Below are 25,914 nucleotides of genomic sequence, written 5' to 3'. Positions count from 1 at the left end.
AGAAACGTGTGAGTCAGAGTGATTCAAGTCTGCAAATACAAATCTCCATTTCATTCTCTGTTTTCAGCTACGTGACAATTAATTTTCTCCAGTCACGATGGAACATTTAATCCTTAATTCAATTCAAAATAATCAAACTGGGAGATAAAGATTTAAATAACTGCCAGTCACAATTACAATAACCCTAACCCAAAATATCAGATTTTGACTATAAGTTTATCATGGCCAAAAGAATTAATAATAACGATGTAAAAACAATATGCTATCAATTAAAATAATCTTTAACTTTTATTGGATGTTTTGTCTCTCTAACCAGTGTTGTGCATTACCACCTACCACCTACTATTTACAGTGTGGGCCACAAAGCAGGAATGGATAATAAAAAAATAATTTAAGAAGCACTGGATTGTGTACAGGATATTGTGTATTATGTATTTATTATAGTGTATTATTAAGGCAAAATCAATATTTCATATCAATATATCACAATTATTGTCAATATCACCCCTAATCCCAACATAGTTAAGTTAAAGTATTTTTAATATATAGTAAAGTATAATAAGAAATTTCAAATCCAATTGTTGTGAATCTGTATCCATAAGTCTATGCCTGTCATAGCCATGATACATTTTTATTTATTTCTATTTGTGTCTTCTGTTTCTCTCCCAGGATGAGTACCAGTTTTGCTACCAGGCTGCCCTTGAGTACCTGGGTAGCTTTGACCACTATGCAACGTAAGTGAAGAGACAACCATCCATCCATCTTTCCGCTTCGAGGTCCACAAACAAAACCAACAAATGAAACAAGAGAAAGACGGCTTGAAAAAACGTGAACATTGAACCTTTTTCCAGGAGTGAGACTCATCGACGATGAATTCTACGCCAACAAGGACAAAAAAACAACAACAAACAACAAAAACAGCAGCAAGAAATCTGTGTCTAACAGCAGCCATACTCATCAGGAGTTTCCCTGAGAAGCTGGTGGGTGTGGAGACTGTCCATGTGTAATCCATATACTTACCTCAGTGTTCCAGTGTGAAGGACGTATAATACATGTGTGTTGTGGTCAGCTATCTCCAATATGAACCAGTGAAATACAAATGGCTTCTGAACAGGAATTATGATACTATATGTGTATAAAAAATAAAAAAAACAGACAAAAAAAAAACAAAACAAAAACAACAAGCCTGGATATTTGCTGCACCCTAAATGGGCTTTTTATCCTCAACTTTGTATCTATTGGTTTGGTGTACTAAGGGGTTACAAAGTGCAAAGGTGAACATTTCTATGTGTCCATGAGTCTATTTCAAAAGTGTCCACTGCTGCCAGAGATAGTTCTGATCATAGTTTAAAGCAGATGACTAGGTTATGCCTCCGCAGAAGCCTACAGTGCACACTCACCACCCGAGGACTTTTGGAGAAGCATATGGATGCTCATTTACCCGACGCACAGTGCCAAGAGAAACCATGCAGCGTGTACGTGAACTGTGGCCTACGAGGAGAGACAGCATAACGTAGAGTCAGACTAGAGACCACTTCTAACACGCTGGCCAAGGATCAGTTCTCACTCCCCAATCCTGTCCTCACTGAGTTAACAGCTGGCCTCAGAACAGTGATTAGAGCCCATCATATCCTCAACTGGGCTGAGATTTGTAGTCCAGTGCATTCTTCATTCAACAAAGCTTGCTTGCTATTTGCTGTAGCCCTTGTTCATTTTCCAGCTCAGCTCCTCTTGATGTCAGCCCCATTGTGTCAGTTCAGCAGTGGCTTATTGAAAGAAATGCTAATGAAAGAATTGAGCTTCGATGCCTTTCTTTCTTCACTTTAAAGCAGCCCATTTCTGCAGACATGATTTTTGTGTGTTTTTACTGTACGTCTTTGCCTTACGCTGACTTATTTCTTGTGTTTTAACATGCTGCTTATTGTTCACGCATTGTATGCTAAACTTTTATTGTCATACAGTATCTTAAACTGAGGATGAAAGTTGTTTCCTACTCATCTTCCTCTTCTGAAGCTTACCTACTTGAATTGCACTGCTTTGCAGTTAAACCACTCGGATGTTTTACTATTTAAGGCTACTGAAAGATAAGGAGAGAAATCCCCAAAACATTGAGCGTGAGTGGTGGATTGCTCACATTTACCAGTCCTCTTCCCTCGCCCAACTGTCCCACCTCCATTTAACTGCTCTCTGTTCCTAAACCACACTGTACAGAACATCCCGACTTAACCAAATGACGTGTCCTCTCTCTCCTCTGTCTTCTCCAGTACAACCGCACAAGTCCTTGATATCGATATATATCTTTTCTTGATTTGACATATAATCATAATTGGTCCCATGTGGTGATTGAAGAGCACAGCGATGTTCCAGTGTACCAGACATCTGGGGCGATTTCACCGATTTTGTACATACAGTCTATCATTGGAGTCCTATACAGTACAGTTACATACGTCTGAGCACAAGATATAACGTGGGATTGGATGTGATGTAGTTCTTATCGTCGCAAAAAAAAAAGAAGCCTTATTGTTATTGATCACTTTGTCATTTATTTCACATGATTTTTTAAGATATTTATTATTCTATTTTGTTATTTTTTACGTATGTTTTTCATTTATTTATTTGGGATATCTAGCAACTATAACCAATAAGATGTTGTTTACTTGTTTCTTTGGCGAGCCAATGTTAAAGTATGATATTGTCACTGTTTGTTTTTTATTTTTAATAGTCAGTTTTGGTGCTTTTTTATTTGCTTCATTATTATAAAGTATACCCTCTGTGTAGGGTGCTATTTGATACTGATTACTGATGTCCGACTAGTTAGCTAGAGATGTACATTAGAGGCAGACCTAGTTTAAGTTTACAGTGATTGCCCTTTTGATGCCCTCACTCACTTGACCTCCAAAGTAACAGCTGTGGTGTGATCATAGTAACAGAGGTATGATCCGCCCCACCATGATGGGTTTAAGGGCATCAGAAAAAATTAGATATATAGAGCAGACTTGTGGGTGAAAGCCTCAGGCAAGCTGTTGGTATTTAGTTTGCTGGAAAGCACATGGTAGCAAGTGTATTTTTGACAGAGAAAGGGTGACGAATCGCCCAGCTACACACACACACACACATACACACACTCTCCAAGATTATTGTTTAAATCTGAAATTATTCTGATATGAAATTTATGTGTGGTCCAGAAGTCTTGACAGTGTGTGACATATATGAAATATGTTATTCCTTGGATTTCTAATGATTATTGTGTCAAGAGAAATATAAAAGGCACACACATGAAACATAATATGAAATGTGTTGAGGGCCAGCTCTGATGACGCCATCCCCCTCACTTATGTACCTGTCGTTTCCTTTCAAACCATGGATGTAGATATTGTATCTTGACTTTGTATTAAAAGCAGGATGATTGGATATACAGCACAATGAGCTGCTTGATTCCTGTGGGGGTTTTTTTGTTGTTGTTGTTTGTTTGTTGTTCACTCCTCGTCCACTAGATGGGACCAAAGTAAGTCTCTGAACTCCTGTCACTGAACCCGGCTTTTACTAAATACACTGCACAATATCACTGAGTAAATGAGTTTGGACATTTGATTCAACTTCTGTTTTCCAGTTTTTCAGCCGGTTTGGAGCCACAAAATCAAATCACATTTAGTTCATCTGTAGCTTTACACTAATACAGAGGCAGGATTATGCCACATTCACGTCATGTGGGATGAATGGTAGAGATGGGAAAGGGTTAAGGATTAAAATACTGTGCACTAAGAATAAAACACCATATCCATCAAATCTGGGTTTAATCACATTAAATATATAATATCTTAACAACAAACAAAAGATAAAATGTATTATTTGTGAGTTTTAGGAGTGTTTGTAGATGAGTTTTGTTACTTTTGGATGTTACGCCTGTGATTAGGAGATGAAGAGGAATGTTACTTGCATCACTGGTAGTGTATTTTCAGTACAGTAGGACACACCCATGCAGGAGGAGATGTAATTTGTTCATTGATAACGAAACTCACACTGGATACATGTGATCTCAGCACAGTTCTACACGTGTTTGGCTTTTCAGTACTACATGCAAGACACGTGTTTTGTCTGTGTAGAGTTCAAATACAGCAATCCTTGTTTCTGATCTGTCTGTTAAAAAAGCTGTTGCACATATTAGTATTTTCTTAGAAAGGCACCTGCTGCTTCAAGTAATAACAAGGAAATGAAAAGGAAGAAAAGAAAGTTGTGAAGAATGTATTGTTCTGTCCTTTACAGGATAGTTCACATGTGGTTATTTTTGTTTTCATGACACTAACCTGTATTTCCTTCTTGAGATGTGTTAGGACATGCCCTGAAACTTTACACCTTCAACTGTAATTAGAGGATTATTCAGTTGTATAAGGAAGCACATGTTTTTCTGGGTAGCAGGTAGCTGTTTTCCTTTAGCCTCACATGGTGACTATTCATACCACGCACAAAGACAAGTCACGAGTCAGTGGTACCCTGAACTGCTGTTGCTCTAAACAAACACCCACTGAACACAATAGATAATGCTTATCTGGAAATCCTGGCAGGAGACACAGTATGTGCATTATGTAAAGTTAAATTCATCCAAACAGTGCAAAAATCAATAATCTAATATCTAATATGTATCTCTTGTCGTTCCTTAGAAATACTGCTCTAGTCTATTTCTGGTTCCTCACTAACCTAAAGTATTTTACAGACTCACACACATGAATCATGGAAAGTGATTATGAGTTCTTGAAATGCCATAGGTGGAGGGAAATGTTCAGAAACTGCAAAAAAACGGGAAAAGTGAGAAAAACCCAAAGACTCATGTACATTTTTCTGAGTAGTTTCCCATTGTTGCAAGTGGAAAATATACCATACTTGTTTTTCTTGTAAAGTACAGATCTAAATAGATAAAACATAACACATAGCTCCAAAACTGAGGTATTTTTTTAACTAAACTAACTAACTAACTCAGTTACTAAATCCTTCATTTTAATTCAGAGTGGATAAAGGTTAGCACATCACTCTGAGCTGCACAGAAATCTGATGAAGAAGGAGAGTGAAGAGAGCCAACATCGATGACACCATGCAGTCATATGATCTACCTGTGGCATGACGGTGCAGGTTTTTCAAATTTCTCAACCTGAGTGACTGAGCAAACAGTGCGCTCCCATAAAAGAAAATTGGGTAACCTTCTGTTTCTGTCATTTATTATTTTATTTAACTCAAACACCAAAATTATGATATTAACAAACTTTCTAATGCAGATTTTTCTATGGGCCTTTTGTCATAGTCATAGGAAACGCTATGTATAACATTAGCAGTATTACCATTGATGGCTCCATTCCAGTTCATTTCAACATGTTGCTGTAGTACTCATAGTTCGTGACAACATAATAATAGGAGTGTGAGCCTTTGACCTCCAGCCAAACCCAGTTGTATTCACAAGTTTTATTTGACACATCATCGAGTAATACACGCAGTTGTCTACAAGACAAGTATGCGATAAATAATAATGATTTTTTCATTATGATGTCGTGCATGCAGCTATTCTCTGCCTACATGGGCTTACAACACATCATACGTTCATAAAAGCAATATTAGTGAAACAGATTCTACAGTCAGATCTTCCGATCTTCATTGTCTTTACTGGAGAAGACTGATCTCACCATCTTTCTCTCTTTTTCAGGCTAATTTATATCTAACTTAAACAACCATTCCTGTTTTTGATCATCTCAGTTATGTCTTATATCATAGCTTGTATAGCAACTAAAAATCAAACAGCTCACACTGTCAGTTTTGACCCGATCAGTCACAGTTTACAACATTAGAAGTCTGAACATGTGTCATGCAGTGACACTCGACTGTATTTGCTCAAATATTTGCCAAGTAGCGTGATGATCATGTGACAGCACACTATACTAAATCAAGTGTGACGATAAAAAGAACTAACATAGTAACACTGTTCTCGTTGAGCACATCCGTATGTCAGATCATCATGCACATAACAAACATTTCTTTTTTGAACTTTGTGTGTACTTTTAAAGAAATTAAAATACTTTTTTTTTTAAAAGCTGTTTTGCCGTGTTATCTATCTTTGCTGTAGGTCATCAGTCAGTCTCTGATGTCTATCTGTGCAGGCTGAGCAGGTTGTCCAGAGGTGACTGACTGAAGAGCTTTGCATACCTGTGTGTGACTGCAGTGTGTGTGGCATAAAGGCCAGATAGTTAGTACCACCAATAGCAACTGTTGCCATGAGGAGCAGAAGCTGTGCACATTGTGAGAGTCCAACCTCTCACGGCTGATTGGTCGACTCAGAAATCAGGAGCCAATCCAAAATGTAGGCAGTCGCTGCTCTGCTTCTTACCTGCCTCTTATTACTTTAAAGTTACTTTGAGGAAACAAAAGCCAAAGAATCACACAAGAGGTGTGTCACTGAGTTTGTAAATGTGAAGTCTTTCAGTTACAGTCTTACACTTACACAGGTGTGTGCATGTGTATGAGAGTGTTTATTTTGCATCATGAGTCTGAAAGGCAGGAGATTCTCTCTGGACAGCTCTGTGTGAGTATTAATATTTTACTGTTAAGGTCTTTTTTTCTTTCTCTGTCCCTTTAACATTCTTCATAATATTTTGTTGAAATTAGAGAACAATATTCATCTTTTACAGCTGACCAACGCTATAAATAAGCCACTCTAAGCACCAGGTGTGCACAATACTCTTGTTCTGTTGGCAGTGTTTGTAGCTGCTGGTTTACAAAAGTGAAACCATTCTCCAGGGATCCCTGCTGTTGCCCAGAGACTGCAGACTAACTGCAGGTCTAATAGGCTGACAGTTACCCAAACACAGGGAGAAAGTACCAGCTGTGCTCAGGCAGGTTTCTCAAGGAGTCAAGAGCGAGTGAGGTTTACTTTGCCTTTCACAAAAAGTAGCTATTCAAACTGATGAACACATGAGACTGGACTCACAAACAAAGAGCAGCATATTCTCTTGATGTTGTTAATGCTACACATTAAATATACTTTTGTTGATCCTTTCTGTGAGAGACTCTTTGTGTCTGTAAATGAATCACATTCATCTCTCTGGGAAATCTGACTTCACCTGATGAAAACAATGTAAGTGAAGATAATGAAATGTCTACCATCAGCACACAGGAGGGGTTTTTTTTCCACCCACAATCCAACACACTCGCTGATGTTTCCACTGGGCTTTGATTCGTGTTTTTGTGTGATTTCTTAACTTCATGTTGTTCTATATCCGTCCCACCTGTGTGTGTCATATACAAAGCTGGATCATCAGTCTGACATTTATCTCCTGCCCTCTTGGGACAGCTGTCTGGATGGAGGTGGACGCCTTGTCGGAAGAAGAGGCAGCAGCATGTTTAGTAGTAAGAAATCAAGACAGACTCATAGTCTGGAGGATGCTCAACTGGAGATCCAGGAGCTGAATCACAACCACCTGCACATGAGGTAAATGAGGTGGAGACGGCTTAAAAATGTAAACTTGTACCTAGACAAAGACATGATAAGACAGGTTTTGTTAGTTAATTTGTCTTGTTTGTGTCCTCAGGAAGAACACTATAGCAGAGGAGAACCTTGACCGATTAGATGGGCTCATCAGTAATAACGTAAGCCCTCTTCACATCATCAAGCTTCCTATTCCCAGCAACGTGCATATTTTATCACATTTTCGCAGCAGCACTGGAAGAATTAAAGCAACTGTAATCAATATTTTGACAAAAACAATGTACCAAATGACAATGTGGAAAACAATGTGAAGCTACAGACAATTATCACCTGAATGTGCAGCTCATTGTTCAGCTGTCTGGCCCACCACTTTGCTGTTTTTGGTTTACTAGCTGGTCGATCATTTGGCAAAAGAGACAGATATTTCTTATAGGAGTTGGTAGAGATCAAATACAGAGCAGAAAGACAGCAATCATGACACTTGCCGCAGTTGCATCACTCAACTCCCAGTTAAGTACTTTTAATATTTCACTGTTTTTTTCTCTTCAGAGTTTCGTGAAACACTACAAGACCTTCCACAAACTGTTTCAAGAGATTCCAGAGGGAGAGAACCTGACACACTGTGAGTAGAGCTCAGGTCTATAGTCTGTTACTTATTCATTGATATTGATTATTAAAACACATCACATTGTGTCCTTTTTTACTTCCCGTTCGATTAAGTTCTGCCTAAATACAGTGTTTGCCAAGCGATCTGCAATCAATGAGGAACTTTAATAAATGTTTTAGCAGGCACGTCTCTGTGGTCAAGGTGACACTGTTTATGGGTTTTCTTTTATGAGAGAAGCACACACTCAATTTCAAATTATGTGTGTGTGTGTGTCTCTCTATTGTAGCATTCACCTGTGCCTTGCAGAAGGAGGTGCTGTATCATGGAAAAATGTATATTTCTGAGAACCACATATGTTTCCACTCATCCGTGTTGCTCAAAGACACCAAGGTAACGTACCCACACACATTAAAGAGAAGCCCAATTCTCACCGCAGCTGTGGCACTAATTTAAAATAACTAACTTTTATATATATATATATATATATTAATATATATATATAGATAGAATATATAATATCAATATAATATATATAATATATATAAAATAGTAAATGTGGCAGAACAGACTTTTGAGTTTAATGTTGTAAATCAACATTAGCTGGGAATTCACTTTCATCAAGGCTTTTTTAAACCTAATATCAAGGACCGACTCAACAGGGATGGATTTGTTTATGGATAAAATAATAGGTTGGCTCATTACCTTGATTATCTATGTTCGATTATCTGTGTTTCACGTCACATTGAGAATGGTCTACTTGTGCAATATGAGTATAATTTCCTCTTAAAGGCATCAAATCGACATATTTAATTCACATACTGCAGGTGGTGATTCCTGTGTCCAACGTCGGGGAGGTGAAGAAACATAACTCAGCTTTATCCATGTTGTCTGTTCAAACGGCTGATGGAGACAAGGTCAGACACTTTAAAAACATATATTTTACTATTTTATTTATCTTTAATATCTTAATTCCACTATTGTGTTTCACCGTCTATGTGGAGTGTTTCGGTTCGGTTGTACAGATTGTGATGTCCTCTGAGACAGATTTATCAAACTTGAATGCCTACATAATCAGGCTCCAAAGGTGCTCAGTGATGTGATTAAAGCTCTTGGGGTTTCTGGCTCAGTAACATCTATGGAGGATTGAAATTGTTAAACCTCCTGTAAACAGACGTACTTCTCTGTTGTTGAACTGTATGCCTGGATGATCAGGTGCCTTTTAGTTTAACTTGTTTCATATTTTACATTGTATTACTATTTGTGCTGTTTTGTATGTGATTTGGTGCATTTTGTATTTGTACAATGGATCATTTAGGGATGGCTAAGCCTCTAAATCCTGCACTATGTGGCCTTGGCACTTGTCCCAATTAAATTAAACATCACATTTACGAGTAGCCAGCAGTAGTTTCTCTAATTGGTAATAATAATAATTATAATTCATAAACTGACATGTCGTCAAGTCAAGACATCAAATTAACTTCCTTAACAGTGAGGGTACACGTAGTTTGCTTTGTTCCAAGATCAACCCTTTGTTCTGCCTCTTTTTTTCTCTCTTTTAGTACTCATTTGTGTCTTTGAGGAACCGTGAGATGTGTTATCAACTCCTGCAAACTGTCTGTTCACAAGCACAGGTAGTTGCTCCACCGACCTACAGCGTCATTCCTCAGACAAAAGAACATTTTCAGTTTGAACTCATGTTTCTGTGTTTGTCTGAAATAGGGCAGCCCTCATCTCTCCTCTGCAGAGAACGAAGGTGATCAAGACATGGTAGGTTTACTCATTTCAAAGAATTAACCAGGAACTTCTGTTGTCTTGTTATAGTCGAACCAGTAAAGCGCGTAGTGCACCATGTCAGACTTTCCAGACTTTCATTGTCCTTGTTCTTGTCCTTGTCTACAGGCCTCCAGTTATTCCAGTTTGGAGGACAGTGTAGGTTGTGAATTGAGAAGACAGAACAGCATTGATTCTGATAATGACTTTCCTCAGATGTCCATTGAAGGTGAGAAAACAAAGGGAGGGAAGTGTGTAATGAGGTGATCATCACTGCTTATTATTGTTTTGTTTGGCTCTTGTACCAGCAGATCTCAGATATCTTATCTCTTCAGCAATAATGAGTTTTTTTCCGAGCTTTTCTAGTTTCTATTCACTACATTTTTATTGCTATTCTGAAAAATCATAATATCACTGAATGCAGCTGTGTACATGTGTGATTTTCCAGGTCCCACAAGCGCCACCCGTCAAAACAGCTTAACAGATGAAGACGACAGAGGTAATCGATCATAAGCAGACATACACACATACTGTAATATGTACTCAAATTACCCATAAAGCATAGAGAAAAGTGTTGTTGGCTGATTTTCTTCTTAACCAGGTGTAACATGGATTTGGAGGATCATTGAGAGTGTCTCACCGTTCTTCCACCTCAGAGAAATTAGGAATCTCAGCGTTCTCTGCTACTTCTACATGACGCTGTGAGTATCATTATTCCTTACAGCTCCATCTCCAGGTGCTTTAATAACTACATTCACTCAAATACTGCACTTAAGTACAATTGTTAGGTATTTAAGTGTCATCTTTTCATACTTCTGCTTTACAATTCAGAAGGAAATACAGTCATGTACTTTTTTACTCCACTACAGACATAAAGGCAAGACATAAAGGTCCGGTATGTAAGATTTACAGGCCCCAATTACAGAATATAGTGTAATTATAAGACTTTTATATCTACAGAGGCTGCAGGTCCTCTTCCACAGAGGCTGCCATGTTTCTACAGTAGCCCAGAACGTACAAATCAAAACACTGACCATTCACGTTTTTTGCCAGTTTTGTGATCACCGTAGTTTTTCCTACACACACAAAAGTAGGGTGAAGCGAGCTAGTTGCAACCTACAATCACATCGCTAGACGTCACTAAATCCTACACACTGCAAATAATATACAAAATTACAGTTTGATCCTTCATATTTAGCTGATGTAATTTTACTTCAGTGAAACTTGAAGGAAGCACATTTTGGTATGTTGACTTTCTGGATTGACTGGAACCTCTCCAGGAAAGAAAATAATCTCATCCTCGAGATGCGGCAATAGAAATCATACAATGTTCTCTCAGGCTCAACACAGATGCAATTTACTGTTATCTCTTTGTTAGGACGGTACAGTATGTACCTATCTGTGACCAATCTCTGAGCTTTTGATTGCTTCTGAAGAATGTACTTTCCCTTTGTAAAGTTGGTGAGTGAAATGTGCATTGTCATGAGTGTCATGAGAACAGTCACCCATGGCAATGCACATTTCACTCACCAACTTTGTGTGGTTGTGTGTTTGTAGAATGGTGCTGCTCCTGGTGGTGTCTGGATATATCGGGCTGAGGATCATAGCACTGGAAGAGCAGCTGAAATCTTTGGGAGCCCTGACTGACTTGTATTTACACAACAGAGAGTGAGTAGACAGCCCTGACTGACTTGTATTTACACAACAGAGAGTGAGTAGACAGACAGATGGACAGGCGGAAGGGGGAAAAAAAGCTCACGAGAAAGACAGAGGAGGAAGTCTGGTTAGGGATGGTGGTGGAAGAAAGTTGGGTTGGCTCAAACCGGTTTTGACTTAAAACAATTAGGCTTCCTTGAACAACAGATAAGAAATGAACAAAGTAGTTCTGCGGGTTCATGACGGCAACGTGGACCAAAGATATGTGGTTACATTCCACACCTATGTCACACCTATGTCCTATGAAGTAAAAAGTTCAAATGAGGTGATGCGTTTGACCAGTTTTTACAACAATGTGGAACTCCACTTAAACCTCCTAAAGATTAAGGTTTTTAAATATATTCTCGTGAATTTAATATGGAAATTCTTACTGTGTACAGTGATGAAAAGTAACTTTTTAACTTTTATCTTACAACATTTTAGAGAAAAATGTTCTTTTTACCCCCAGCAGTTTTAAAATAGTGATAGTGTTATTTTACATACAAATCATGTAATTAACACATAAAATATGATTTTTAAAAGAAAGAAAGTATTGCCGTGCAGCACGTAAAGTAAAAGCTTTTACATATTAATGCATTTAAAATTAATTCTGCATAATGAGAACTTTGATACTTATATTCAGCTGACAATACTTTTGTACATTTACTTGAGTACATTTTAATGGCAGGACTTTAGGACATTATGCTACTATTACATAATCAAAGCATTAGCACTGGCTCCACCGCTGTCCTCCCTTCATGCTGCTGCTTTTTCTTCTGCAGGTACAAAGAAATGTAGCCTGTGGCAGCGGACTGTAAGAAATCCTTCTAGGAAGTCATGCAATGCACCACTGCTGTACATTGATCCATGTCTAGACAGACTCCCAAAAGCAGTGAGACTCGGCCCACTGGACATACAGCACATCTTTTACGGTTTTGTCCTAAGAAATTTAGAATATTGTGCACAAACAAGTTGCCTCACAGTAGAAATTAAACTCCTGTGTTACTGCCATGTTTACAGTTGATGCAGGTCAGCAAAAATAGGATTTTGGGATGTCTGAACCAGGCCACATGTGGTGAACTACATGGATGACTAACTGTTGGCAGCAAAACACCATGGCAATATTTCTGTTAGGAGTGCACTCGTTTTCTGCTGACGGATCAAAAAGTGACGTGAGGATCTCCTGCACTGAGCCATATGGAGGCAGCCTGCTGAAGCCATGTTTATTTCTTGGCCGGTGAACAGCTGAGCTCAGCTAGCAGAGGTTGCTGGCCATCTTTGATCAACACAAACTGGAACAGCGAGAAAACACTGGACCGGATCTTAACCAGAAGGAATCACTTTGTATTTATTTGATTTGGAATACTATGTATGTTATAAAATGAGGATTCATATTAACATGTTATAAGTTAACTGCTAGACAGTAGACTACAGACATTTTATTTTAAGAGTAAGATCGTTAATGGCAGCACTCAGCCAGCAGAGGGCAGTCACACCCATTAAACATGAGGCAGGACCTCACTTGCACATTTCAGGCACTGCAACGCCTTCAAATTACAAATGTTAAAATATTTTGCTGCTGCCTGTTTGTCACATTAATCATCAAAAATATGTGGTGACACATAAGTGACTGTATGTCTGCTGTAATATTGTGAATATTATGAATTTAAAAAATATTCATTAAACTATTGATGTTTTCCGAAACTCTTCCACGTCTGCATTTATCCAGGATTATTTTAACTGTATATTATCTGTATATATTATGAGAAGAGACTTTCATTATCATATTATGATAGTAAGTCATGTCATCCAAATTGTAATTAAATGTTTCATTATGCACATGGATAATATTGCAGTTCCTTCACTGACTACCAGATCTTGTGCCCGTTCTTGTTAAATTATGCACTATATAAAAATACAATGATGGTTCTAAAAACAATGCGGTAAATTTCATATTTTTGTACATAAGTGATCTTTTTTTTTATTATTTTGTTGTCCATAAAAAGGTCAAGATTCAGTCCCATGAATTAATTTCATTACATCATATTCTCAGTTCAAAAAAAGCAACATAAAATTACAAATCATAATACAAAGAATAGAATAGGTAAGTACAGTAACCATATAAACAGCCCACTAATATTGTCTACCCCCCACCCACCCGCCACTGCCCCGCTCAAACTCTAGCACAAAACTCATAACAATACATCAGTTAGTATCAGCGATAAAAAATTCAAATAAATGTCCCGTTTTTTCTTTTCTTCTTAAAAGCGCTTCAATGTTCCGATGCTATGAGTTCAGCTCTACCCTCACATAGAATACATAATAGAGATAACGTCCCACCCCGTCACTTGCTCTGCAAAACACAATAGACATGCATACAGTTTTCACTGTTCAACCCTCCCTCCCACCCACCCACCCACCCCCATCAATAAACATTCAGGGCCAGAGGATACAATATACATCAACCATAGTGGTGCATCAATAAAACGGCAAATTTCCACCCCCGTTTCTTGAACCCCATAAATGAAAGGTGGATCCAGTGGTTTCCCTGATAACACGACATGTCCAGGAGAAACTGAGGCCTACTTCTACTTTCAGAGGCGATAATTCTCTCTAATTCCTTCTGACCGCTCAGACCCCTGGTTCATGATGGTAACAGATTTACATTAGTTAAGTATCAGAGACACAAAGTACAGGATGAGAATGGAAAGATTCCCTGTTCCAAGTAATGACAGAGAGAGAGAGAGGGAGAGAGCAAAAGAGAGAAAGAAAGTGTGGTGTTCAGTAACCTTTCCACTGCTTAACAAGACCCACTTGTACTCCCAAAATGGAGTAGTCAGATCAGTGCTAGTTCAGTACATGTTCCTTTAAAAAAAGCTACTATCACTGAAACTGATGGGTCTCCTTTGGAGTAGACGCCTTGTGTAGATCTGAACTGAGGTGCGACCATAAAACGATTTCTTGTACTTTTTCAGGTCTACACACAAGGCTGATTACTACTTATTCAAACATGATGTTAGTATCCTTAATGCTGGCCTGTAGAAGACAGTCAATAATAATGAACACACACAAACTTACATTTTATACCCTTATTACACTTTGGATGCTTTGTACAATAGTGCTGAACTTAAGACCTGCTTTTGTCATGCTTGATCTGATATATATAAATGTGTAAATATACTGTATACTACAGTACTCGTGTGTTACGTGTGTATGCGTGCGTGTGTATGTTGTGTTTGAATGTGTGTATGTGTGTGATGATGATGATGTGCAAAGGTGTGTGTGGTGGAACCTGCACCACACCAACAGTGAGAGGCTCAAATATGGCTTGTGTCAGACATGAAGTGTGCTGCCACCCATAAGAGAGCTCCTGTACATTTTAGGGCCACAGAGGTTAAACAGAGCTAGTAGGCATGATGTCCCGTCCTGGCACCCGATCTGAATCACATTGTTAGTCACAACGTCGACACGCATGGTTCTGAGACGAACAATCAATGGCCCTACACTACGTCAAACACATTGGGATTAATTACATCAAGACAAAAATAAATGTGCTGAGGGTGAACAGGAGGCTGACTAACCCTGGTAATGAGTGCTACTGGAACAACACTTGGAAAACAAACTGTGCTGTAAGACAACAGATAATCAAGATTACACAAATTCTGATGAAGCAAAAAACTATTCTGTAGTAAAAAAAAAAAAGAAACAGACATGATTCTTACTAGTTTGATGAACAGAGCAGCTATGTTGTCTCCTTACGCCCTTAGAACCTCCAAATCCAGCCACAACCTCAAGTTTGTTCACCAGAAAAGACAAATTATTCACAGACCTCCCTCGATAGATGCAACTCAGACTTAAACGTACAGGTAGACATTTTGAAAACACACTTGTTTGCTTTCTTGCTCAGGGCTCAGTGAGAAGAATGACACCGCTCTCACGTTTGTACGCTAAATATGAACCCACAGCCAGCAGCTGGTTAGCTTAACTTAGCATAAAGGCTGGAAAAAGGGGGGAAACAGCTAAGCTGGCTCTGTATAAAAGGTAACAAAATTCACCTGCCAGCACCTCTTAAGTTCACAAATCAACTGGCTGCATCTTGTTTGTGTAATCCATATAAAAACTAAATGTAAAAACTGGGTGCAGTCACTTCTACATGAGAGCTCATCGAGTACTCGGCAAGAAAGCGAAAAACTGCATTTCCCAGAATGTCAGACTATTCCTTTAAATCTGACTGCGGTGCGCCCAACCTCTAAACGTCGCACATCAGTGAATACTAAAAGGGCTTCGACCCTCTGTTTAGAGCCAACCGATCTAATGTGACACGAAAGTTACAAAGTAAACCTGAACTTCTATAGCTGTTCTATTAATGCCAAAGAAATGTCCACATAAATGGAGATATTGTCAGTGTGGCTTTCAAAGGTCTGACTCTCCATTTCAGCCATGCAATCATTCTTCATGACAAATATGTAGGACTGGATGGGAAAAACCAATACAAGGAAATTAAGATAATTCCCCCTAAGTCGCTGCTGCAATTCTGCGGACATTAAAAGACTGAAGCTACAGCACAGCCAGGAAATGAAGTGGAAGCTGGCCGTTCTGTGATCTTATCAGAGTCAAAAAAAAATTGCCATTTAAGCTATGACAGTACTCCAGACTAATCTTTGTGTGTCCACCATAACTGACACCAAAAGAGAAGGAGATGGACCCCCAAAACCACACAAATAAAGTAGGTTAGTGTTAGCTGGACAACAACTTGGGAAATGCCCTGGCAGTCAGATGGATGTCCATTAACAGGTAAACAGGGAGTGAAGGAGGAAGGGCGAGGGGGCGGCACGTGCTTGACCAGTGTTTGTCCACTGTAGAGAGATCTGGTCAAGTTGTGGAGGTATTCTTCATACATACGCAAAAAAAGAAACAAAAAAAAACATCAATATTGATAAGTCTCCATTAGCCTCCTCCACTTGCAGCTGTCAAAAACATCAGGATGTCCTTCATTTCTTTCAGCAATGCCTCTCACACACACACACACACACACACACACACATACACACACAAGCTTACGCACATATTATTCAGGTGTCACAGGTCCATGGAGATATGAATATACACTTACATCTATGACTCATACATTCACTAACATGGCATTACTTAAAAACTACATCTGTGTGCCTTTTGGGACAAACCACATTGTTGTTACTTCTTAATTCATGTCAACTCAAAACATTTCCCACGTTAAAAAAAAAAAAAAAAACATATCTGTGAAGCTGCTGAATCTCAAGTTCTTGTTTCTAGTGTTTCACCGCGCTCCACCACACAGATGGAGGCGGCTAATGATGTATTAAAAACCGTTCTCACCTTTAAAAGAGGGGATTTATTTTAACATGTCGTGTTAAAAAGTAACCTAAAGGTGTGCTGCTTCAAAGACACACAGATGTGACAAAGAAAATCACACATCCCCCAAGTCACCCATAACATGCCGACGTCCTCACACACATGCACACACAAACACACACATCAGTCTCATTCATACAAACGCAGAGAGAGGCTTGTTGTTTGTTTCTCAGGCATGCTGTGCAGCCAGGTCCTGGTTGATGAAGCGCCGTAGCCTCTCCAGGTACTGACTGTAAAGCTCAATGTCGTTGTGACCGGCTCCCTCCACCCAGAGGGGCTCTACGGCCTTGGGACAGCGCTCGAACAGGGCGAGGCCATGAGAGAAGTCGATCACCTCGTCCTCTGTACCGTGAATGATGAGTACTGGAGACGGGATCTTTGACACTTTCTCTATGCTGGAAGAAAAAATGATGGTAGGGTATTAATGCACCAGGAAATGCATAATGCAAATATTCATTAACTATAATTAAGTCCCCTGTTAAGAGCCATCCTTTAACTTTGTAAATTCCTGTTTATTCCCATTAATTTCCATTAATTCCCATGGAAATTCGCCGAATTTTGCAACCCTAATTATATATGCAAGCAGTGAAATAAGAGTCTGCTGACAGTCGTTTGGTGGAAACATCAGTCAATTTCACATCTTAAAATTCTGCTAAAACAATCCATTTTTAATATTATCTGAGGTAGGTGTGCTCTCTTCAGCACCAAATAGGAAGCAGAAAACCAGACCTAAAAAAAACCCTGAAATACCGTCACACACACACATACACACACACACACATCCGATAGAAGGCGATTTAACAGTGTTTTGAGTCAGTGTTTAATTGCCCACGGCTGTCTCCCACTAAAATAGCACAACTAACAAAAGGCGGCTGGTGGTGAGCTCTTGAATTGTTGAGGCAACAAAATACAGAATGTGTGTATTCATTACTGACAGTGGCCGAGTTTCTAACAGGAAGCAGTAAAAGGCTGTCCCTTGTGTGCTTTTCTAAACTTCTTGTAGAAATGTGTTTCGTCTTTGCAGTGCAAACTTTGTTACAGTCTGAGACAGATGATGACCATTAATATAACACACTACAACACATTTAACGCGGAGTGATGCATGTAGTAATAAATAACAAGATTGAGATAAAGATGTTTTTGTGTCACTACTGAAATAGCCAAAAGCAAAATGTGAGCAAATGTAATACCTGGCAAATTAAGGTACTTCATCACATTTGCAGCAGAAAAAAAACAACTCTGGACCACAGGAATTGTGGCTGTTGCCAAGGAAACAATCAATGGGGATCCAGATAAAAAATAAACTCTTGTAAACCAATTAAATGATACGCAACATTGCCCACAGTGGTCTAATATAACTAGAGATATTAAGGGGGTAAATAGATCGATATAAATGGTATGAAAATATCTCTGTATCTCTGTCCTGGTAGACACATTTCTATCGTCTCACAGTGTTTCTCAGACTGCCCAACCTTACTTGACACTTTTGTCTCATCGTGACTCATAATAAGTGCATTCAGCCTCCAGACAGATGTGTCACACTGCTTCCGTGTTGTACTATAATGCACAATACGACTTAAAATTTGGAAGCTGTGTATTTACAAATATAATATTTGGAACATATTGGCCAACAAGAGAGAAGCAGATTATACCACAGGAGTCTAATTAACATGTTCATACTTCTTTTCCAGCTGTGATAATTTGTCACCATTCGAGTTTCATGTAATTAACTATATTCATTATCACAACAGCTGCTCTGTTCTTTTAAAGCTTACAATGTTGAGGTTTTTTAGTGAGAAACTTACTTGGGGAAGGCATCAAAGCAGTACGTTTTCTTGGTGTCAGGGAAGGCCACTCTCATGCCAGAGGTGAGAGGAGAGTGGAGGACCACAGCAGCACACTCAAACCGTGATGCCAAGTCCACCGTGGGCACCGTGCCGATGCTTTGTCCGTACAGGATGATATTCTCAGGGCTGATGCCATACCTGAGCAAACACATGCAGATATCAGCAGGGATAAAGAGTCAAATTTATTCTGCTGAGATGCAAAGTGCAAAAGCACTGACGTGCACACGGTGTAGATGTAACACGGTGCAAAAAGCCTTTCAGTCAAACAAATGGGAACAACATGTAGACCAAGTTTGAAAGAGATCATAAGCAAAGAGTGTAACGATGATTATCAGACATTTTTTACACCGATACAGGATATAACCATACCTGTTTAAATACTACCTTCAGCACAGAATCAGGGATTGTCGGAGTAAATACAGAATTTTTATATAACATAACATAAATGTTTGTTGTCTTGATGTTTCACTGGCCTCAAAGTTTATTTGTGTCGCCACTTAGGAATGAAAGTTTCTGCTAACATGAGGCTCATTAACCACACTGGCAGCAGATAAACAAGAGGAATGTTTTTCTGAATTTTAGATGCTGCTACTTGTGACAGACAATCTCCAGCCTGTTTGATACAGAGCCATTGATCTGACCGGCTATTCACAGAGGGACTATTGTGATCAACAGGGGCACGGTTTGTGTGTAACTGAGCCAACCAAAATATTACTTCCACAAAAGAAAGTTACTGGCCGGTGATGTGAGTGACTGAAGACACTAACTGGCATTTGGTGCTTGTTGGCTGTTCATTTCGTACTCTGTGGGAATGGGATCGGACAGTTTCTGCCTGCTTACCGGGAACGTAGGGCGTGCCAGGCAGCATCAATGTCAGCATAAAGGTTCTTCTCAGAAGGCTTGCCAGTGCTAACACCGTAGCCTGAGTAATCATAGGAAAAGATGTTGCAATTGATGCGAGTGCCTAAGCCGATGTAGAAGCTGCTCATCTGGCCCAGGTCTACTGCATTGCCATGGGAAAACAACACTGTGAACCTGAGAAAAAAGACGAAGAAGAAGGAAGTTAGGAAGCAGGCAGAGGCTGAATTTGACAGGACAACATGGGATATGACTGAGAAAAATAGATTTGCATTTGGCTACAATGAAAGATTGGAAAGCTATCTAAAGCACAACCGAAACACAGGGATACAGGACAGGTTTCAAGGTGTTCAGGAGGTCACGCGTGTCTCACCTGGCATTGGGGGCACAGCGGATGTACATGCATCCCACCCTGTTCCCTCGGCTGGATCTGGTCAGGAATACATCCGTCACATCCAGCTCTCTCTGTGAATACTGGAACTCCGCTCTCTCTGTCAGATGAAGCTTCCACCTGCCTTCACTTCCACTGCTGCTGCTACCGCCACCGCTGCCGGCACCAACACCTCCTCCTCCACCACCACCACCTCCTCCTCCTCCTCCTCCTCCACCTCCACCCCCACCACCTCCTCCTCCACCACCACCACCTCCACCTCCGCCTCCGCCTCCTCTGTCACTTCCACTACCAGCGCTGAGCCGGGAACGCAGTCCCGGGGCTCCAAGAGAAGGCACGGCAGCCCCGGAGCTGGATCCAGGAGCAGTTCCTGCTCCAGTACCTGGATCTGGGTCAGGGAGAAGGGCGTAGGTGGGCTCTGGAGGCAGGAAAGCCAGTTTGGCTGCAATGCGGCTGGGGCAAGGGGGGCAGCAGAACAGGCAGCATAGCTCTCGTATGGACAGACCGTTCATCTTCTGGTGGGGAAACAAACATGATAGACAGAGTAATTAGGTGGCAGAAAAACATAATAGGAAAAACATGCAAGAGTCAAATTGGACGGGGTCGGCGCCTCCGCTGTTACATTTTACTGAAATATCAAACTTATTAAGCTTGAGGGAAAATGAGCAGCGGCACTACATCACACTGCAAGGGGCCACATGTTTAATCAATGGGGCAAAAATCGTCATATAATAACTACGTTGACTACGAGATGTGAGGCATCGGGGTCTGCGGGTCCAGCAGGTGATTCATTGCTCCACCACATCCTATGTTTGCTTCCGGTTATTAATCAGAGGAGAACGGGATGGGAAATTAAGACTACCCATCAGCCAAATGGTGGTCGAATCTGAAAGCGGCTGATAGATTTCAAACACAAAGTAATGAGCTCAGTCCATAGGGACTTGGTTTGGGTACCGGAGGGTGGCCGGTTCAAGTCCTGCATGGACCAAAAATACGTGTGTGTGTCTGGGTTAAAATGCATGTAAAAATAAAACAGAGTGAAAAAAAATAATTTCCCCATCGAGGGATTAATAAAGTATATCTTCTGATTCACTGCTGAGTGGCTGAATTTGAACATTTATCTGTCAGTGCCTAGTAGATGTTCACATCTCCACCCTGGAGTAGTAAAGATAAACGACACTAACCACCTTCCTGCACAGATATCCTGTCATGAACGTACCTGGATTCAGAAATCCCCGGGTCTTGAAATGAAGTGGCACACGACGGTGCCAAGCTTTTCCGGTCTAGTCACTTAGCCAGCTGGATCTTGATTCAAAAAAAAAAAAGAAGGAGGAAACAATAACACGTTAAAATGGCAAAACACATTGTACACAACATCTTACAGTCACACAAAGGCATGACCACTTAGCTGCTCTGGTCTTTTAATGTAGTTCTTATCTGATATAAAGTGATATGATAAACATTAAAAGGCTTTATAAAAATATACAGCAGTTACAAACACTGGCCAAAGGGCAAACAGTAGCCTGGCATCACAGCTATGAGGAAGAGAGAGCAATGACTCAAAGACAAAGACAAGCCGGGCTCAGTTGTTGTTGTTGTTGTTGTTGTCATCATTTCACAGCCCGTGTTAACTAACCAGCGTGTATTAGAGCTGAAGTCACATGTATTCATCCATGTCCTGAAATGTCACCGCGGGGTTTAAGTGATTCAGATGATGTGATCACAGACACTGGTGACTAATTACAACACCCCCTCAACACAGACACTCAGCGGATCATATGCTAATGGTAGCTACACGGTTAACACCGACATCAACCTCTAACGTTAGCCGGGGATGTGTTGCACATAGCGGGAGCCGGACACCGACACAGCGTGCAGACAAGCTGGGGAGGTGGATGAGCGACACGTCCCTGCTGTTATCAGACAAACACGAAGCGAGGAGCTGCAGCAGCAGCTAGCAGGCGGAATATCATCTCCAGCTAGCGACAGCGGCTAGCGGGCTATCCCCGGAGCTACTCACCGCTTCACGGTGTGAGGCTGCGGGGCAGCGGCTTGTACGCACAGGCAGCACACGACTCCGAGAACCGCGCCTGTGTCTGGACATGGATGGTTTTACTCGAGTGTCGTTGTTGACAGTTGTCGGTGGCTAGCTAGCTCAAATTCATGGCAACCAGATTTTTTTTTTTTTTTCTACTACTGGTCCGACTAAACCCGGAAGTGACGTAAGGGCCTAGTCCATTTCAAAACTTTATCACAAAGTGTCCTGATGAAATTGATCAAAAATCACGTTTATTGTTCATTTTAATTCATTTTAAGGCCACCGCAACATTTTTACAGCTCTGTTATAGCTAATGACAGAATCAGAATCAGATCAGATCAGAAATACTTTGATAATCCCAGGGGGAAATTGTTTTTGTTACTCCAGTATACAAACAAACAAAAACATAAACAAGTAACCATCTATTAAAAAGCAAAAAAAATAAACTATATATATATTTAAACTATATATATATAAAATATATATATATATATATAATATATATAATATATAATATATAGATATATATATATAGATTAAAGGTATTTACAGTTAAATAATGTGCAAATTCAAAAGTGATTGCATATAGTGTCAGATTGCAGAAAGGGGTGAAGATGCATTACTTTTATTATAGACATTTTGTTATTTATTATTATCATACAGCAACATAACGCACTTCTTCAAATATCCTATCAACAAACTGAGAATATATAACTTTTTTTTTAAAGAGGACAGATGTTATTAATCCAACATGGGAAACTGAAATAAAAATTAAATATATGAATAAAAATAAAACTATACACCATGACTGTAAATTATAATACATTTCCCTGTCTGATTTATATATACTGTTATATAGAGATATATTTGTGCATGAATATCCATATATTTGAAAGGTGTATATACTGTATATACGTTTTATTTTGATTTTGATTTTACTTGTTATTATTATTATTATTATTATTATTATTATTATTATTATTATTATTATTAGTAGTAGTAGTAGTAGTAGTAGTATAACTGTTATTTTTTCTGTTTCCAGTATATCTTAGATTTTTATATATATATATTTCTTATTTATGAGTATGAGCTGCTGTAACAAATGCTATGGGATCATCAAAGTATATTTTATCTTATCTTATCTTTAAAAAGGTGTTTGTGTTTCATATTTACTTCAGTCTAAATGTTTAAAACCATATCCAGGATTAGTGGTGGAACAATTATTCAGATCCTTTTTTTACTCAAGTAAAAAATACAACAATGTGAAATGACTCAGTCATTTATACTTTCTCATTATGCTGTATGTATGGAGTATTACATTATTAAAGGTTACATTATTTGATAATCACTACTGATCTATAAACATCCAAACAGCATTTAATGTTATAGCCGGTCCTGTGGGAGTTAGTTTTAATTACTTCATGTACTGGGTTGTCTCTACAATACCACTCAATACTAATGCATGATATTTAACAAGCTGTTAGCTATCTAAATACAAAATCTTACCTTTATGACTATAACTGTGGAATAATGTAGCAGAGAGGTACAATATTTCACCCTGAAACTTAGTCATGGAAGTATTAATTAGCATAAATCATCAAAATAAATGTTATTTCTAGTATAAGTACCTCCAAATTATATTTAAGATCCGTACTAATAAATGACATAATGTCACAATAAATGACAGATGTTCTCTGTATTTGTATCTGCATGTAAAGAGTATTTGCTTTTGCAAATAATCCCTTCATATTCTCCACGTCATTTCCAAGATGGATCTACTCCAGTATTTCAAACCCAATGGTGACACAGAATATCTAAAGAGTGCTAATGAAGTTTAAAACAAAACAAAATTTTATTTTATTTTTATTACAAAATGTTGCTGTTTTAGGACGTTTAACTTTCTATCCTGGCCATCAAACTCGTTTTTTAATAATGGTCTAACACAGACACAGACTGTGTGTGTGTGTGTGTGTGTGTGTGTGTGTGTGTGTGTGAGAGAGAGAGAGAGAGAGAGAGAGAGAGAGAGAGAGAGAGATCCTCCATTCATCATTGATCCACTGCAGGACTGTGTTTCAGGGGGTGTGAATTATGGGCCCCTGCTGTCACTGTGACTGCTCTGCGTTGGACATTTCACCTCGCCACTGTAAATTTAAAAAGGGGATTACATTTTGCTGACTACTGATTTCATAGCTTGACCAAGTGCAGACAACTGGCCGCCCCCCCTCAGACAGAAGACTTAATACAGTCCGCAATTGCAGGATTTGGGATTTTTTTGCAAGGGTTTGAACAAGGCTTACCGAGGGAAGAAAACGTATTCTGGACCACAGAAAACCTGAAGAGGTTATCTTTTACACATTTAGATTACGGACTCTTTCTCTCCAAGGGGTTTAGAAGAGAGAGAGAGAGAAAGAGAGAGAGAGAGAGAAACGTTTTGTAGTTGACTGGGCGTTTTGGACGCGCTCGGTAAACGGTGATGCTACGGCGACGCGCAGGAACCGTAGAGGGAAGAGACAGGTGAGGTGCGGCTGAGGAGCTGCTCTTATTATACAGAGAGGATTTGGATACCGAGAGCCGTGGTATCCATCACCCTTTTCTCCACAGAGAGGAAGAAGAGCGACCGGAGAGGGCGAGTTGGCGACTGGCACCTGCCTCCTCCGCCTCCCTACCTGGCCATCTGGTGCGGTGAGTGTGCCAAATGGTGGGGATTGAGAGATGGATATGTGTGAGGGGAGACGGGGGGTGAATGGGGATGAACAGGTACATATACAGCATGTGCGCAATTTTATTACTGCCACCAAACGCGATGCTGCATTATTGCTCCTCCGGGTGAGCCTGTAGATGTCTGTTTGGCATCGCCTGGACCTTTGTGGACACGTAGTGCTCTTTGTGTCTAGCTGCAAGTTTGCTTTTTTTTTTTTTTTTTTGTTGGTGTTATTTGCACATCATGTACATATCTCTCGTTGCATATCATTGTTCTTTCACGTGTTGCATTGGATCTTAACAGTGCTTAATCTTCCGCGTATAGGTTTGAAGTGATGTCTCAGCAGAAAGAGCTCACAATACTTGCACATTTATAACGCTGCATTGCAAGGACAGAGTACAAAGCATGATTGAAATTCTTATTTAGATCACGACCCGGTTCATATTTAAATGAGGCGTATTGCTTTCAAATGTTGATTGTATGAATGCATGCTTTGCAGGTTTTAATACATGTTTGCTTAAGGTTTACTGTTAAAGGTCACATGTGATGATTTGGAAGCTCATAAAGTCAACTGATTATGTCATTACTCATTCACAGGAGAAAAACAGGAGTGGCATGTCAGATGTACTGTCCACGTTGTATTTCTGGTGTTTAAATTTAATGTGATTATTATTGCATAGATGTCCATCTTATCTCTTAGCATTTTATTTATGTAAATACAGATCCAAAGATGAGAAAACCTGGAGAATATTCCTGTCAGAGCTCTAAAGTATACATCCTTTGTCCAAAATGTGTCTCGCACACTTCCAGTAACTTGTCACCTAAATTCCTTATAACCACACTGCACACTCTCGACCTCCATGGTCCAAGTGAAATGCTCACTCCCATCCCAGCTCTTACTGAAGTGATTTAGTAGTTATATGTAATTCATTGTTTACAACTTCATCCTTCACACTAAAGGCTATCGGGTTCCACAGAAGGACTGTAACAGCTCCCAGCTGCTGCTGTTTACGTTTGTCTTTCTGTGTGAGTTGAGAGAAAAGAGATAGTTGGAGACAATAAAAAACAAAAGAAGGGAGGGAGGAGGAGAGGGAGAGACAGAAACACAGACAGACACACTGGGGATAGAAAGGATAAAGTGTGGCAGATAA

At 39.6% G+C, this 25,914-nt stretch overlaps 4 protein-coding genes across 16 annotated transcripts in view; 3 read left to right on the top strand and 1 right to left on the bottom strand.

Annotated features, from left to right (window-relative positions):
- Positions 1–3,426, top strand: part of ptprsb (protein tyrosine phosphatase receptor type Sb) — a 66,743-nt gene extending 63,317 nt beyond the window's left edge. For 10 of the 11 annotated variants that reach the window (XM_027285142.1, XM_027285143.1, XM_027285145.1 and 7 more), the window contains one exon: positions 670–3,426. In XM_027285142.1, the coding sequence (XP_027140943.1) occupies positions 670–738 (69 nt within the window). In that variant the 3' untranslated portion in view covers positions 739–3,426. The remainder of the gene's footprint in view (positions 1–669) is intronic. The other variant, XM_027285138.1, reaches the window with a different exon arrangement.
- Positions 3,427–6,384: 2,958 nt separating this feature from the next.
- On the top strand, positions 6,385–15,267 carry LOC104929638 (GRAM domain-containing protein 2B-like). Of its 2 annotated transcripts, XM_027285445.1 has the most exons (13): positions 6,385–6,562; positions 7,331–7,468; positions 7,569–7,626; positions 8,015–8,087; positions 8,359–8,462; positions 8,897–8,986; positions 9,632–9,703; positions 9,792–9,839; positions 9,972–10,071; positions 10,291–10,341; positions 10,444–10,543; positions 11,400–11,510; positions 12,320–15,267. In XM_027285445.1, the coding sequence occupies exons 1-13, from the start codon at positions 6,522–6,524 to the stop codon at positions 12,333–12,335; spliced, it is 1,002 nt and encodes a 333-aa protein (XP_027141246.1). In that variant the 5' UTR covers positions 6,385–6,521; the 3' UTR covers positions 12,336–15,267. The 2 variants fall into 2 exon arrangements, with proteins under 2 accessions (XP_027141246.1, XP_027141247.1); XM_027285446.1 differs by lacking the exon at positions 10,291–10,341.
- Positions 13,493–22,256, bottom strand: abhd17aa (abhydrolase domain containing 17A, depalmitoylase a). The gene is made up of 7 exons (XM_027285447.1): positions 22,045–22,256; positions 21,244–21,329; positions 20,314–20,539; positions 20,007–20,256; positions 19,616–19,810; positions 18,734–18,913; positions 13,493–17,323 (listed from the first exon to the last, which is right to left on the bottom strand). The coding sequence occupies exons 3-7, from the start codon at positions 20,534–20,536 to the stop codon at positions 17,098–17,100; spliced, it is 1,074 nt and encodes a 357-aa protein (XP_027141248.1). The 5' UTR covers positions 20,537–20,539; positions 21,244–21,329; positions 22,045–22,256; the 3' UTR covers positions 13,493–17,097.
- Positions 22,257–24,097: 1,841 nt separating this feature from the next.
- The window catches only part of LOC104929664 (semaphorin-6B), a 30,113-nt gene continuing 28,296 nt past the window's right edge, over positions 24,098–25,914 (top strand). Inside the window, exons 1-2 of one of the 2 annotated variants that reach the window (XM_019262300.2) lie at positions 24,098–24,576; positions 24,664–24,744. The gene's annotated coding sequence lies outside the window, so the exon portion shown is untranslated. Of the gene's footprint in view, positions 24,745–25,914 lie in introns of both variants that reach the window. The other variant, XM_010744244.3, reaches the window with a different exon arrangement.

The sequence above is a fragment of the Larimichthys crocea genome, chromosome XII (assembly GCF_000972845.2).
Source record: "Larimichthys crocea isolate SSNF chromosome XII, L_crocea_2.0, whole genome shotgun sequence".
NCBI classification, from domain to species: Eukaryota; Metazoa; Chordata; class Actinopteri; family Sciaenidae; genus Larimichthys; species Larimichthys crocea.
Note: the sequence above shows the minus strand (reverse complement) of the source record. Positions and strands in the feature narration are given on the sequence as shown.

Bases quoted from the DNA above. Each gene is read 5' to 3' on its own strand.
- LOC104929638 (XM_027285445.1), top strand. From the start codon at position 6,522: ATGAGTCTGAAAGGCAGGAGATTCTCTCTGGACAGCTCTGT. The intron at 7,469-7,568 runs GTAAATGAGGTG...TTGTGTCCTCAG, and splicing joins CACAACCACCTGCACATGAG to GAAGAACACTATAGCAGAGG. The intron at 8,987-9,631 runs GTCAGACACTTT...TCTCTCTTTTAG, and splicing joins AAACGGCTGATGGAGACAAG to TACTCATTTGTGTCTTTGAG.
- abhd17aa (XM_027285447.1), bottom strand. From the start codon at position 20,536: ATGAACGGTCTGTCCATACGAGAGCTATGCTGCCTGTTCTGCTGCCCC. The intron at 20,257-20,313 runs GTGGAAGTGACA...GTGGAGGAGGAG, and splicing joins TTCCCGGCTCAGCGCTGGTA to GTGGTGGGGGTGGAGGTGGA. The intron at 17,324-18,733 runs GTAAGTTTCTCA...TTTTTCTTCCAG, and splicing joins TGCTTTGATGCCTTCCCCAA to CATAGAGAAAGTGTCAAAGA.